The 13,176-nt window shown below is 47.9% G+C and overlaps 1 protein-coding gene across 15 annotated transcripts in view; it reads right to left on the reverse strand.

Annotated features, from left to right (window-relative positions):
• Nucleotides 1-1,054: 1,054 nt before the first annotated feature.
• Nucleotides 1,055-13,176, reverse strand: part of MT4 (metallothionein 4) — a 35,305-nt gene continuing 23,183 nt past the window's right edge. For 10 of the 15 annotated variants that reach the window (XM_041766970.1, XM_041766964.1, XM_041766962.1 and 7 more), the window contains 3 exons: nt 3,582-3,648; nt 1,881-1,946; nt 1,055-1,335 (listed from right to left, as the gene is read on the reverse strand). In XM_041766970.1, coding sequence (XP_041622904.1) covers nt 1,244-1,335; nt 1,881-1,946; nt 3,582-3,612 — 189 coding nt within the window. In that variant the 5' untranslated portion in view covers nt 3,613-3,648 and the 3' untranslated portion in view covers nt 1,055-1,243. Of the gene's footprint in view, nt 1,336-1,880; nt 1,947-3,581; nt 3,649-10,904; nt 11,092-11,239; nt 11,362-13,176 lie in introns of those variants that run through there. The other 5 variants (XM_041766966.1, XM_041766961.1, XM_041766965.1 and 2 more) reach the window with 3 other exon arrangements.

Consider the following 13,176-nt stretch of genomic DNA (forward strand, 5'->3'; position numbering starts at 1 on the left):
ATCTTAAAAAATCAAAACAAAACAGGGGCGCCTGGGTGGCTCAATCAGTTAAGTATCTGTCTTTAGCTCAGGTCATGATCTCAGGGTCCTGGGATGGAGCTGTGCATCGGGGTCCCTGCTCCGCAAGAACTTCTCTCTCTCCTTCTGCCCCCCTCCCTGCTCGTGCTCTCTCTCTCTCTCTAATAAATAAAATAAAATCTTTTAAAAAATTTATTTGACAGAGAGAGAGCATAAGAAAGGGGAGTAGCAGAGGGAGAGGGAGAGGGAGAGGCAGGCTCTCCACTGAGCAGGGAGCCCAATGCGGGGCTCAATCCCAGGACCCTGGGATCACGACCTGAGCTGAAGGCAGACGCTTAACTGACTGAGCCATCCAGGTGCCCCTAAAATAAATTTTAAAATGAAAACAAAAACAAAGTGGGCCCAAATAACCAAACCAGGGGCGAATGCCCTTGGTGCCTTGCCCTTGGGGATTTTTTTTTAGATCCACGCAGACATCCTACCCTAGAAGTTTGTGGCTGATTCAAGGCATAAACAGCACTATTCACACAATAAGGTTGTCCAGGCAAACATGCCTGGAAACATGAAGTTAGTTCCGGAGTAGGCCCTGCACAAGAAGTTTCGTTTGGTGGGGATCCCAGGAAGCACTGGCAGGAAAATGGAGAAGTGAGGCAGGGAAGGGAAGGAGCCAATAGGGGGTGCGTTATTGAGCCGCCGGTTACCACCCTGGGCTATTGGAGCGCCATGCTGCGGAGGACTTCTGGGGCGTGGTGTAGACTCTGTCCCAGATTTGTCCCACTGTAAGGATAGAGGTGCTGGGGGGTATTTATCCACTGAGTCGTGTGTGTCATCAGCTAAGGGCTGTTGCCAGGGGCGTTGACTCCCCAGTACTCCTAGGCTGCTCTGCGCCTGCATCAAGTGAGCTCCTGGAGGAGGAGAAAGCCCCCACCTCATCTGTGGAAGGGATGCGGCCAGGCGCTTATGGTATCTGCAATGAGGCATCAGTCCTGCTTGGGCCTGCTGGGTTAGGGTAAAACAGTGCTCTGAGCCACCAGACCACAAGTGAAGACTTTATTTTTCAAGCACTTTACATGAGTGTCACCACCACCACCTCTGAGCAAATATATAAAAAGCATAACCTATGGTACAATAATTCCAATTTCTCAACTAATGCACTGTACAGACATTTCTGGGGCCGTGGCATCCACAACTCCCGCCCCGCCAGCCCCAGCACCACGGATGCGGTTCAGGCACAGCAGCTGCACTTGTCCGAGCCTCCTTTGCAGATGCAGCCCTGGGCACACTTGGCACAGCCCGGGGGGCAGCAAGGACAGCAGCCTGAAAGGGCCAGGAGATGGACAGGTCAGTTTGGGTTCAATGCTCCCATCTTAGTATGTCCTCTCCCACCACCTAGAGAAAGTAGGGGGGGCACCGCAGGCTTCAATCCACATTAGAAACCCCGGGGCAGGAAGCTGTGGGATGTTAGAGCCAGAAGGGATCTCTGGGAAGTCATCAAGAGTTTATCAGATGCCCAGAGAGGGGAGGGCCTTACTCAAGGTCATTGGTCAGCAGCAGATCTGACACTAAAATCCAGAGCTCATGACGCTAGATCAGGGCTCTGTCCCTTTCAGCACCGGGCACCACAGGACCTCCCCACAGCCCTCTTCCTCCAAGAACACCTGCAACCCCCTGTGGATGCCCTCACCTCCCAGGGGGGCAGCAACCCTTAGGAGCTTTGCCCAGGCCTCTGCTCAGCTGTCATTTCAGATCCCTCCCAAATGGGTCAAAGGATTCCAGAACCTACTTAATCCCACAATGGCTGGAGGGTAGAGAAAGGAGGGAACAGATTTTTCTAGCTTCTGGCCCCAGGTAGCATAACTCACTTTTTCGACATGTTTTACAGTTGCAAGTTGTACATTTGCAATTGTCTCCACAGATACAGATTCCTCCTGGAAGAGAGGACAGATCCATAAGTGTGAGGACTGAAGTAAGTCAGGGACATGAGATGTGCTGCAGACCGTCACGGTGGCAGGGTTTCTGAGCTCTCCTTGGGGAGTGGCTGAACAAAAGGATGAAGATGCTGCTGAAAATCACGCCAAGGGCAAAGGTTTTTTTGATGGTTCCCAGTCCCCGGATGGAAACTGGGGTGGTGGCATGCGGCCCTCAGCCGGGATACTTGCTAGAATACAGATTTGTGGGACCAACCCTTGATATATTCTGATTCGTAGGTCTGGGTGGAGAAAGGGAATCATATTTTTAAAAGCAACCCAGAGAAGGATGCCTGGGTGGCTCGGTGGTTGAGCATCTGCTTTTGGCTCAGGTCATGATCCTGGGGTCATGGGATCAAGTGCCGCATAGGTCTCCCCACGGGGAGCCTGCTTCTCCCTCTGCCTATATATCTCTGTCTCTCTCTGTGTGTCTGTCATGAATAAATAAATAAATAAATAAATAAATAAATAAATAAATAAATAAAATCTTAAAAAAAACAAGCAACCCAGATGATTCTGATGTACAATCAGGTTTGAGAACCAGTAAACTAGGCCAAGTCTAGCAAGCTCAAGGTCCCCCAGAGACCGTTGAAGCCTTGTATACCCTCTTCACCTTTTCAAGGCGTCAGGCAAAATGGAAACCCTGAATGGGCAGGAGAAAGAACCAGGGACATAAACATCCTCAAAGTGAGAGGTGCAGCCACGAGCTTACTTTCATATAAAAGCCATCCACACTTTAAAAAAAAAAAAAATCCCACCTATCATTTTAAGTGTCAAAATGCTGGAAGATTCTGTCTCTTTGGCAAGTTTTAGGTACAGACATGTCCTGTTAAGGACCAGAGAGACTTGTGAGAATTCTTGATACCATTTCCAAAGGCCAGAAAAGCCCAAGATGGCTCCAAACTCTGACCTCTCTCCTCCTGCACTAGGTGCTTCTGTGGAATTAAGGGGCTTCAGAGATTCTAATAAATCCCCTGACCTCTGCGATTATGATTTTAGCACTTTTATAACAGCCCTGGGAGGTGGGCAGCTGGGAAGGCATGACCCTAGTTTTCAGATGAGGATACTGAGGCTCAGAAATATGAAGAGTCAGGGACGCCTGGGTGGCTCAGAGTTTGGACGCCTGCTTTCAGCTCAGGTCGTGATCCCAGGATCCAGGATCAAGTCCTGCATTGGGCTCCCTGCGGGGAGCCTGCTTCTCCCTCTGCCTATGTCTCTGCCTCTATCTGTGTGTCTCTCATGAATAAATAAATAAACCTCAAAAAATAAAAAAAAAGAAATATGAAGTGTCAAAGTCAATGGCAGCAGTGGACCAAAATCAGATAGGTTCCGGGCCACAGCTCTTTTTCGACTCTGATGGCTGCCCCTAGGGTCTGACCCTAAGTGCTCCCTCAGCCAGGGTCTCAGTTCTATAGCAAAGCAGGCTGCTAGGCAACAGAATGGGAGATGCCACAGAGGTCACCACCTAGACCAGTCCAAGACCAACCATTGGCAGCTCCTAATTGGAGGAAGAGAAATATTCATCAGAGCCCTATGGGCTCCACAAATGAAGCCGCTACAAGGTTCCAGGACCCTAGAGTGGGCATGCTTACTCACCAGACATGCAGGTGCATTCCCCGGGGTCCATGGTCCAGGTGTCCAAGAAGCTCCAGTGCTGTCACAGCTGGGGAAGACAAGCTGAGTGAGCAGCTGCTGGAGGCTCCCTTTTTATAGCTGTGTAGGTGTGCACTTGGGCGCACCCCACCTGTCCCTGGGGCCAGACGCCCTGCACACGGCCCAACCAGACGCTGCAGGCTGGGGATTGGACAGTGTGGGCAGAAGGAGGGTGTTCAGATGGCTCTCACAAGGGCTGCAGGTGGCCGCACCCACCCATCTACCCACGTGCCAAGGTGTCAAGGAGCCAGGCTCTGGCTCCAGTGGCTCTTGTAGTATTCGGGTTGACAGCTATAGCCATCTGGTCTGCAAGTCCTATGCAATCTGCCATTTCTGCTTCCTTCTTCATAGGGCCTGGCTCAGGGCCTCTTTCAGCCTCTCCAGGTCATACAAGCCCTTATCGTGAGCAGAAGGGGGCCTCTATCTGGAGCCTTGGGCTTTAGAAAGCCCCACTTGGGCCTTCTTTTGGCATGTCCCTCCAACTCCCTGGGTGAGAAGGCCAAAAGTCACGGGCATGTGCCCAACCGGAGTGTGCAGCCTGTCCTTCTAGACCACACATGTAATGCTCTGGATTCTAGAATTTTCTCTCATCCCAAGCTAGCCTGCTTCCAAGGGTTTGCTCACACCTCCGTCCCAGGCTCCAAAGGGCAGATGTACAGCCAATGTGTGCTCCTCCAGGCCTGAAGTGTGGCTGGAGGTAGCTACAGGCTGGGGGTCATGAACAGAGTTTGGATGTGTGGGCTAGGTGCCCACAGGCGTGCGTGAGGCTTCTCATTGTGAAGGAAGGAGGTAGAGATGGAAAAAGACTGGAGGTGGGTCCAAGATTGGGGGTTGGGCCCTGGGGCAGCTCTCCAGGCAACTTCCAGTGTGTTGAGAATTAAACACTTGAACCTGGCCCTTCAGGTTGCTAAGAAGCTCTCTTTGTCAGGGTAGGAGGATAGAATGTATATTATTATTTGTTAATCTGATATATAACTTCTAGATATTTTAGCCAGTGACATGTAACTTCCATTTGTCCCCTTGCTCTGCCCCCCTACACATTAGGAGGGGGCCTGGAGCCAGCCTTCTGTGGTCTTGCCTGCTCCTCTTCCTTCTCCACACTGCCCTAGAGATAGAGCCCCCAGATAGCATTAGCCATGTTGCCTCAAATCTTCAGTGGCTCGTCTGCTGAAGGAAGCCCAGACATCTTGGTCTTGCATTCCAAGCTCAGATTACCTTTCCAAGATCACTTCTCTCTCCTCCTTCTCCTTGCTCCACCAGAACTTAAGGACTCTAGGCTCCATCTATTCGCCTTGAACTTTTCCACATCCAGGCCTTTGCTCCTGCCAGATGCTTATCTTTTCCCTGCCACCTTGAGTCCAAATAAATCATTTACTGAAGTATGAATCAAATGCCACTTCTTGAGTGGGTGAAGCAAGAGGGGCTTTGGGGGAGAATGAAGCCCCCTGATCTCCATTATAAGAGATGTGGAGATCACATCTGTGATGCGGGCAGCTGATCGAGCTTCAGTTTTATGTAAAATGCCCTCCTGATGATGCAGCTGCAAGCTGCCCCCTGAAAGCTGTCATCATCACCCCCTCTCCATGTAGAAATTCTGGAGCTGCCTCTGCTCATCCCAGGAAGCTGTCTCTAATCACCCCCTTTCTCACCTGGAAGAAATCTTTCCTTCTGTGATCCCTCAGTGACCTGTTCGTATATTTCTCCTGACATTTATTACTTTTTACTCCAATGTGTGAGTGGGTTCATGGCTCATTGGCACCCCAATCTTGGAGCTCTCAGAGGCAAGACCTGTGTCTGAAGCACCTCGATACTAAACCAGGTTTAGATGGTTTTGATGAGTGAATAAATGAGATGAATAGTCTGATGATTTAAGACACGAGTGAACATGTGAGCAGGCCCGGGAGTGAACAGATGAACGAGTGAGTGAATGACAAGTGGACAAATAAATGCACGAGGCTCCTGCTTGTGAGTACTGAGGGCCTCTACTGAAAAATACCGTCACCATTCATATAGGTAAGAAAGATAGGGCATGGCCAGAACCAATGGAGACAGTTCCTCCCATTAATAAGTTGGGGTCTCCATCACTCATCCAGAAGGTCTGCTGGAACCATGGATTTGAGCTGAGCAGTTCTAGGGAGGAGCAGGGGATTCAGCCCCATAGGCGGCAGCAGGGCACGGTAGGGGTGATACTGTGGTGATCCAGAAATGGTCCCTCATGCAAGGAGTTTGGCCTTCTAAGGGATCCAGGCACAGTGCATTCGGTCACCTTCTTGTAAGGGCCAGCACTGTGCTGGGCACTGGGGAGATGAGAGCTTACAGTTGAGAAGGACAGGAAGACATCTCAGCCCAGGATACCCCCGCCTGGGCAGCACTGCTCTCAGAGTTCAGAAGCTGGTTTCATCTTTCTGGGCCCGCATTCCCAGCCCAGTCCCAGCCCATCTCTTGGCAGGACCAGCTGCCCTCCACTTCCTGCGTGTGTGTCCTGCAGCACATATTGATGCCTTTGAAGGTCTAGCCCAACCTGCGAGCCCAGAGCAAGGAAGGGATTTTCCTTCCCCCTCATCCAAACTATCTCTCTTCCCTCTTTCCTCTCGGAGCCAGGAGTGGCTTCTTCCTTAGATGATTGACACTGTGATATTGCTTAAGGCCGCAGCTGAATGAATCCCGTAGCATGAAGATATTTCCTAGGTTCTGGGTTGTGCAGATGGAAACGGCCCCATGTAGCACTGGGCAGTTGAGTCTGTGTTGAACTGTGCCCCAGGCTGTCCTGTCCCTGTTACACAGTCCTTCTCCCCTAGAGAGAAGAGCCTGGGAAAACATTCACAGGCTCCTTTTGCCCTTTTGCCTGTCTTCTGGGTCTCTTTGCGTGGAGCACAAGAACAAAAATACACACACCACCCGAGGACATGCAATGGCTGTAGGCACAGCTTAAATCTGCACTTAGAAAATTAACATTTCAAAGTATTAATCTTTAAAGAAGTGATCCTTAGCTTTCTTGGGGTGTTCAAGGAACCCTATGAAAATCTTATGAGGGATCCCTGGGTGGCGCAGCGGTTGGCGCCTGCCTTTGGCCCAGGGCGCAATCCTGGAGACCCGGGATCGAATCCCACGTCGGGCTCCCGGTGCATGGAGCCTGCTTCTCCCTCTGCCTATGTCTCTGCCTTTCTCTCTCTCTCTCTCTGTGACTATCATAAATAAAAAAAAGAAAAAAAAAAAAAGAAAATCTTATGAAAGCTCTTGATCCTCTACCCAGAAAAAATGCACAAAAATACAATATTTTTTCCCACAAGGTCAGATATTTTGTGGATCTTTTAAATTTCATTGGTAAACCACTCCCTAGCTAGCCCATGCCACAACCAAGGGATTCTGTGAAGAGAATTTCTCTGTAGAAAAGCAGTCCTGCCTGTGGCAAACTCTTCTCTTACCACATAGAAGTTGTAGCTCCTTTGAGCAAGAGTCCTAATTATCTCCTTCTCCAGTTTTGGCCTCTACTTTGTGCATATGTCAAGTGTTTTTCTCAGAACAATGAAACAAGTTATTCCAAAGGAGCAGCCAATACTCCTGTCTTACAAAACACAAAATGACCAGGTCTCTATATTCTCCTCTTCCCATAAAGGCAAAAACTAAATACATGTTTCTGAGCCCAGAATTTTTGGCCAAAAGTTTCTGAGACTCATGGCTCAGGAATGGAGGTTTAGCCAGGTGTTGATGTCAGAAAAAAGCCCTGCACCATGACTCCGTGTCCTGGTCTAAGTTTTGCTCTTGGGATCACCATCCTTTCCCACACAGGAACCCTCTGGATATATGTGCCTCCCCCTTCCTTCCCAGGAGCAGCCTGGAGCCATGGGTTTTATTATACTGGTTTGGATGCTGACCTCTGTCTCTCTAGACTACACACTTCTCAAGGATAAAGGCTGCGCTTATTCATCTCAGCATCCCCGTGGCCAAGCACACTGAGTGTTGCTGCACAGTGTGTGCTCAATAAATATTTACGGGCTGACGAAAAAATGGCTCAGTTAACAGAGTGACATCTAGGCTGTCTTCTCTGGCTCTTGTTGAGGAGATTTAGAGGAATTTGTTGCTCAGCAAGAGCAGTCAAGACCTGGAGATCTGGAATCATGCTGCCGGGCTCTGCTCCTTCTTTGCTGCATGAGGTGGGGCAAGTTGCTTGACTGCTCTGAGCCTGCTATTCTTGTCCAGCTAACGAAAATGGTAATGGTAACCCTATGGCACTGCCCCTGTGAGGGTTGAGCAGGAGAAGGCATATTAAGCACTTGTTAGCAGTAGTGTTGTTATAGTTTCTGGAGCCTGTTACAACTTGGCAAATAGGTTTAGCCACTCATCCCTTTGTATGTGTCAGGGTCATGGACTATTCTTCAGACTCTCTTGGGGTCTGAGGAGGGTGCATTCAAACTTTTCAAATATTGTGGGGCACCTGGGTGTCTCAGTCAGTTAAGTATCCGACTCCTGGTTTTGGCTCAGGTCATGATCTCAGAGTGGTGAGATGGAGCTCACGCTGTGCACTCTTTGGGGAGTCTGCTTGAGGAGTCTCTACTTCTCTCTCTCTGCCCCTTCCTATCCTGTTCTCTCTCAAATAAATAAATAAATAGATAAATCCTAAAAAAATGCCGTTTCAAATTTTGTCACTAAAAGTCTCTGGATTTTAATTCCCTGCTTTTAAAGTCAGCCTAATTATTTTTGGGTTCTTCAGGGCCTGGGGACTGTGGGGCCCTGTCCTTTCTGACTTCCCTTGACAGTTTTCATCTATTTGGAGGTAGAGCTGAACTTCAGAGTTCCCTTATTGGGGTATTTGGAGGTAGAGCTGAACTACAGAGTCCCCTTATTGGGGTATTTCTGGCCTTATCAGTAGGACTAGGGATGAGAGGTAGGTGGATAATCTCTGAGTTGATAGGGACCCTATGGAGCACCAGCTTCAATCCTGGGTGGTCAGTACTGAAAGAATCCTGGGAAATTGTGGGCCAGCTTCTTCTGGTTCAAATGGGGAAACAGGGTCAACCCCCAGTCACTGAGCTTAGGTCAGGGACAGGAGGGGCCTGAACTTGACTCTTCAGTTTGTTACCATTACCCACACTTTAGGTCCAAGGCACTCCTCACAGAACTGGTCAGCCATTTGGAGCCTTGTGGCCTTATAAACTATTTATTAATTAACTTTATTATTAAAAAGTTCAAACCTACTTAAAAGTACAAAGAAGAGTGTTATAACCACCATCGTATCTACCACCCAGAATTAACTGATGTCAACATGGTCATATTTGCTTCACCTCTTTTATTTATAAGAAATAAAAATTTAACAGCCTCATGGCTTTAAACACTGCCTATGCCCTGGTGACTCCCATTTTACATGTCCAGCCCCAGCCTCTCTTTTGAACTCCAGCCCCATATTTCTGGCTGCTACTCAACATCTCCATGTGGATGTCAAGCAGCCTCTCAAACTTCATCCCCAACTGAGCGGCTGCTCCCCATTTTACCTCCAACCAGAGGTTGCCTCCCCTCTGCCTCCATCTCGCCTGCCTCCACAACTGTCAGCCAGTTTGGGCCACGGTCATCCTCTGGGAAGATTCAGTTATTTCCCATCTGGCCCCCTTACATCTTCCTTTCCCCTGCCCTAGACCCTTGTACTATGTTTTCTCTATTATAAAAATACTGCAAGGAACGTCTGCATTCATGTCACGTATGTACATATACAAAACCTCATCCCTGGAAGGAGGATGGCTAGATGATAGGGAGGCAATCACTCTCCCAAGTTCCTATACTAATTTATACTCCTTCGAGCAATTTAAGAGTTCCCATTTCCCAACTTCCTGCTACAATACTTCCTGTATTCAGACTTTGAAATGTTTGCCCATCTGATAAGTATGAAGAAGTGTAATGCTACCTCATTAAGCTGTAATGGGCACGTCCCTGCCTCCCAGCTTCATCGGCCATTAACCTCCAGACAGTGAGCCATGGTCTCCTTGTCCTTACACTGATCATGTGCTTCTCGGCAGTCTTTCACACTCTAGCATGGGAGAGCATAGTGAACATTATGGGCAGCAGTCTTTTGCACATGGTTCCCATTCTGACTTTCTATCTCCCTTATCTCTGTGAACTCCAGCTATAAAATGGGGGCCACTGAGTCTGCTTATGGAGCAGGCATTTAACATACATGTGCTTGAGGAATGGTAGATATTATTAAGATTTTATGTTTGTGGGGGCATGCTATGTTTATAGACAGCTTTATATAGAGCCAGAGATACCTGAAGTTTGGCCTTAATGCTTTGGTAAGGCATGTCACCTCTCCAAACATCAGCTTGTCATCTTTAGAAGGGAGATGATAGGGACATCTGGGTGGTTCAGTGGTTGAGCATCTGCCTTCAGCTCAGGGTGTGATCCAGGAACCTGGAATCGAGTACCCCATCAGGCTCCCAGCATGGAGCCTGCTTTTCCCTCTGCCTGAGTCTCTGCCTCTCTCTCTCTGTATTTCTCATAGATAAATAAACAAAACCTTTAAAAAGTTTTCTTTTTAATAGAAGGGAGATGATAATAAATGGAAGGAGTAGGACGAAAGATGCTGTTAGAAAGCTCAAAAGAGCAGTAGGAAGCCATGAAGAATATAAAGGACAAATATTTTTGTCACAAATCTCTTCCGTGGTCCTGCCTGGAAAAGCATGGTGCAGAGTGGTGACAGAGCCCCAATCCCTGGTGGGTTGGGGTTTGGGGTGGGAGGCTGGTTAAGAAGAGCAGGGGTAGCACTCCCCTTCCCCATGCACTATTACTCCTCCCCTGCTGGGCTAACGAGATGCTTCCCTCTCTGTGATCCAAGTCCTAAAGACCTTATCACCAGGAAGAGATTCTGTAGATTTTGATAAACTATAAGATTCCTCACATTTCCTTTATTTTTTAAACATTTCCTATAAATATACATTTCTAGACATTTGTTCCAACAGCTAAGGTAACAGTGGGTATCTGTATGTGTGTGTAAGAGAGAAAGACAGACGGACAGAGAGACCGAGAAAGCTGCACATGCCAGGAGTCTGGGGCTGCTGTGTCTCAGGGTAGTTCCAAGAAAGCCTCTTCCCGCCGATCTGAAAATACACACCCACGCAGAATTCTGTTTTCCTGGCCCCCACTTCCATTCAAGGAGTCCTGGTAAAGAACCCCCCAACCAGTGCGTCACCAGCCTCAGAGGACATGGGTCCCAGCTCTGTGGATTGTGAAAATCAGGCCAAGGCTAATTAGGCGCCACCTTACTCTATGCCCAATCACCTGTGCGCTCGACAGACTTCACAGACTCTCCAGAGCTTGCGGCTGCCGGTTAATTACACAGGACTCCAGCTCCAGGGCTGTAATTCAGCACCCACTGGGCAAGTGAAACCCTTTGCACACGGCCCTAGAGGAAAGATGAGTAAGGCCAAAGCCAACAATTACCCACACTCATTGCCCCCAGCAGCAAAGTGGCTGCCCCAGGTTGGCTGGCAGCCCAGATTAGGGCTTTGGCAATGGAGCAAGAGGCTCACATCTGTCCATCCATCCATCCATCCATCCATCCATCCATCTATCCTTCCTTCCTTCCCACTTCCCTCTCTCCCTCCCTTTCTTACTTCCATCAAACATACTGTGCACCAGGCTTCAGGTTAGCCCTCTGGATCGGGTAAGTGAGCCAGACACAGGACCTGGTCGTCAGGAGTTTGCTTTCCAGCAGGAGCCATAAGGATGTCAATAGCTACGAGAAAGAGAAAGGGAGCGGGACGTAGGGTACACACATGCAGAGTAGCGCTGGAATGACCCTGAGAGTGAGTAGCTCCTTAGATGCTGTGCATTAGCTGCCTCTTTGCCTTACTCTGGCCTCAGCCCTTCATTTCTCCCAATCTGGGTAAGCTCTGAGTTCCTCATGGAATGTGGTGCTTTTCACACTGTGCAAGTTCACAGCCCCGGGGCTTCATGGAGACATATTGCAGGGGCTGCTGCAGCAGGGATGCTAAGTCTCAATGCTCCTCTCTTCTCCTATTTAAATGGGGGCAGAGGCACCTGGGTGGCTCAGTTGGTTAAGCATCTGCCTTCTGTTCGGTTCATGATCTCTGGGTCCTGAGATCGAGCCCCGCATCTGGCTTCCTGCTTGGTGGTGAGCCTGCTTCTCTCTCTCCTGCTTCTCCTGCTTGTGCTCTGTCTCTCTCTTAAAGAAATAAATAGGGCAGCTGCTCTTTTTAAAATCCATTTTGTCTTGTGCATCGCAACCACCTCCTCTCACATAATAATTTTATCTAGGGTAGGGATGGTGCTGCAGCTAGAACCAGTAGGAAAACCACCGAATACCAGTCTCACCATCAAGGTTAGTGGACTTGCCCAAGGGAACAGTGGGTTCTTGTAGATCTGCACCTGGAGTCTCAGTGGGAACACTGGCCCAATATCTTTCCTTGTTTTCCTTCTTTTTAAAATTATTATTTATATTCTGAATGATTTAAAAAACAGATCAGAATAGAAAATCAAATATGGAAACTTCTGGCATTATCAAATATTAAGTTCTATTCATTTCAACAATTTAGAGGAACAAAACAAAGAGAGTGGAAACCTCCCACATAAACTTCCCATATCTCATTCCGTCCACCACCACCACACCCGGGAACTAATTTCTCGAAGTATTGACCATGCCCACGCATGTTTTTCTACTTTTACTGCATACATACATACCCATAAAAATTACATGGTCTTGTTTTACAAGTTTGTAAACCTCATATAAAATGGCATCATTCTCTATGTAGACTTTTACAACTTTTTTTTGCTATTTTTTTTGCCCCGCATTTTGAAATTTATTTTAACTGCTTTCTAGCATTCTCTTTACTATAAGACTATTTCACAGTTCTTTCCTTTTCCCTGTTGACGAGCATTTAGATGTTTCCACTTCTCTCTCATCACCAACATTGCTGCAATGGATCGCCACATATACGTGGTGAGTGTGATACGTGCTAGAGTTTCTCTGGAGGTAAACCCAGGAGCAGACTTGTTGCATGGAAGGTCATGTGCTAATTCAGCTTTCCTAGATATTCCCAAATTGCTCACCAAAAGCTTACACTCCCGTGACCAATGTCCTCCCTCGAGGGTCCTTGTCCACGTCCTTGTTAACACTTGATGTTGTCAGGCTTAATTTTCATCAGCCTGACAGATACAAAATGGCATTTTCTTGGTTACTGATTTATACTTCCCTAATTACTACTGAGGCTGAACATACTGTCAAAACGTTTTTGGCTATTTGCGACCCAGTATTCTTGCTAACACACTGCGTTCCATGATAGCTCAGTGGAGCATGGCACTAATTTATCCGACTTTGGAAACAGTTTATATCACTTTCTTGGCCATGTGGCTTATCTCTCTCTCTGTTTTTCTGGTTACTGGTTTTCTGTTTTTTAAAAATCTTTTTTAAAGATTTTATTTATTTATTTATTTATTTATTTATTTATTTATTTATGAGAGAGAGAGACAGAAAGAGAGAGAGCATGGCGGGGAGGGAGATGCCAGAGAGAAAGGAAGAAGCAGACTCCCC

The sequence above is a fragment of the Vulpes lagopus genome, chromosome 8 (assembly GCF_018345385.1).
Source record: "Vulpes lagopus strain Blue_001 chromosome 8, ASM1834538v1, whole genome shotgun sequence".
NCBI lineage: Eukaryota > Metazoa > Chordata > Mammalia > Carnivora > Canidae > Vulpes > Vulpes lagopus.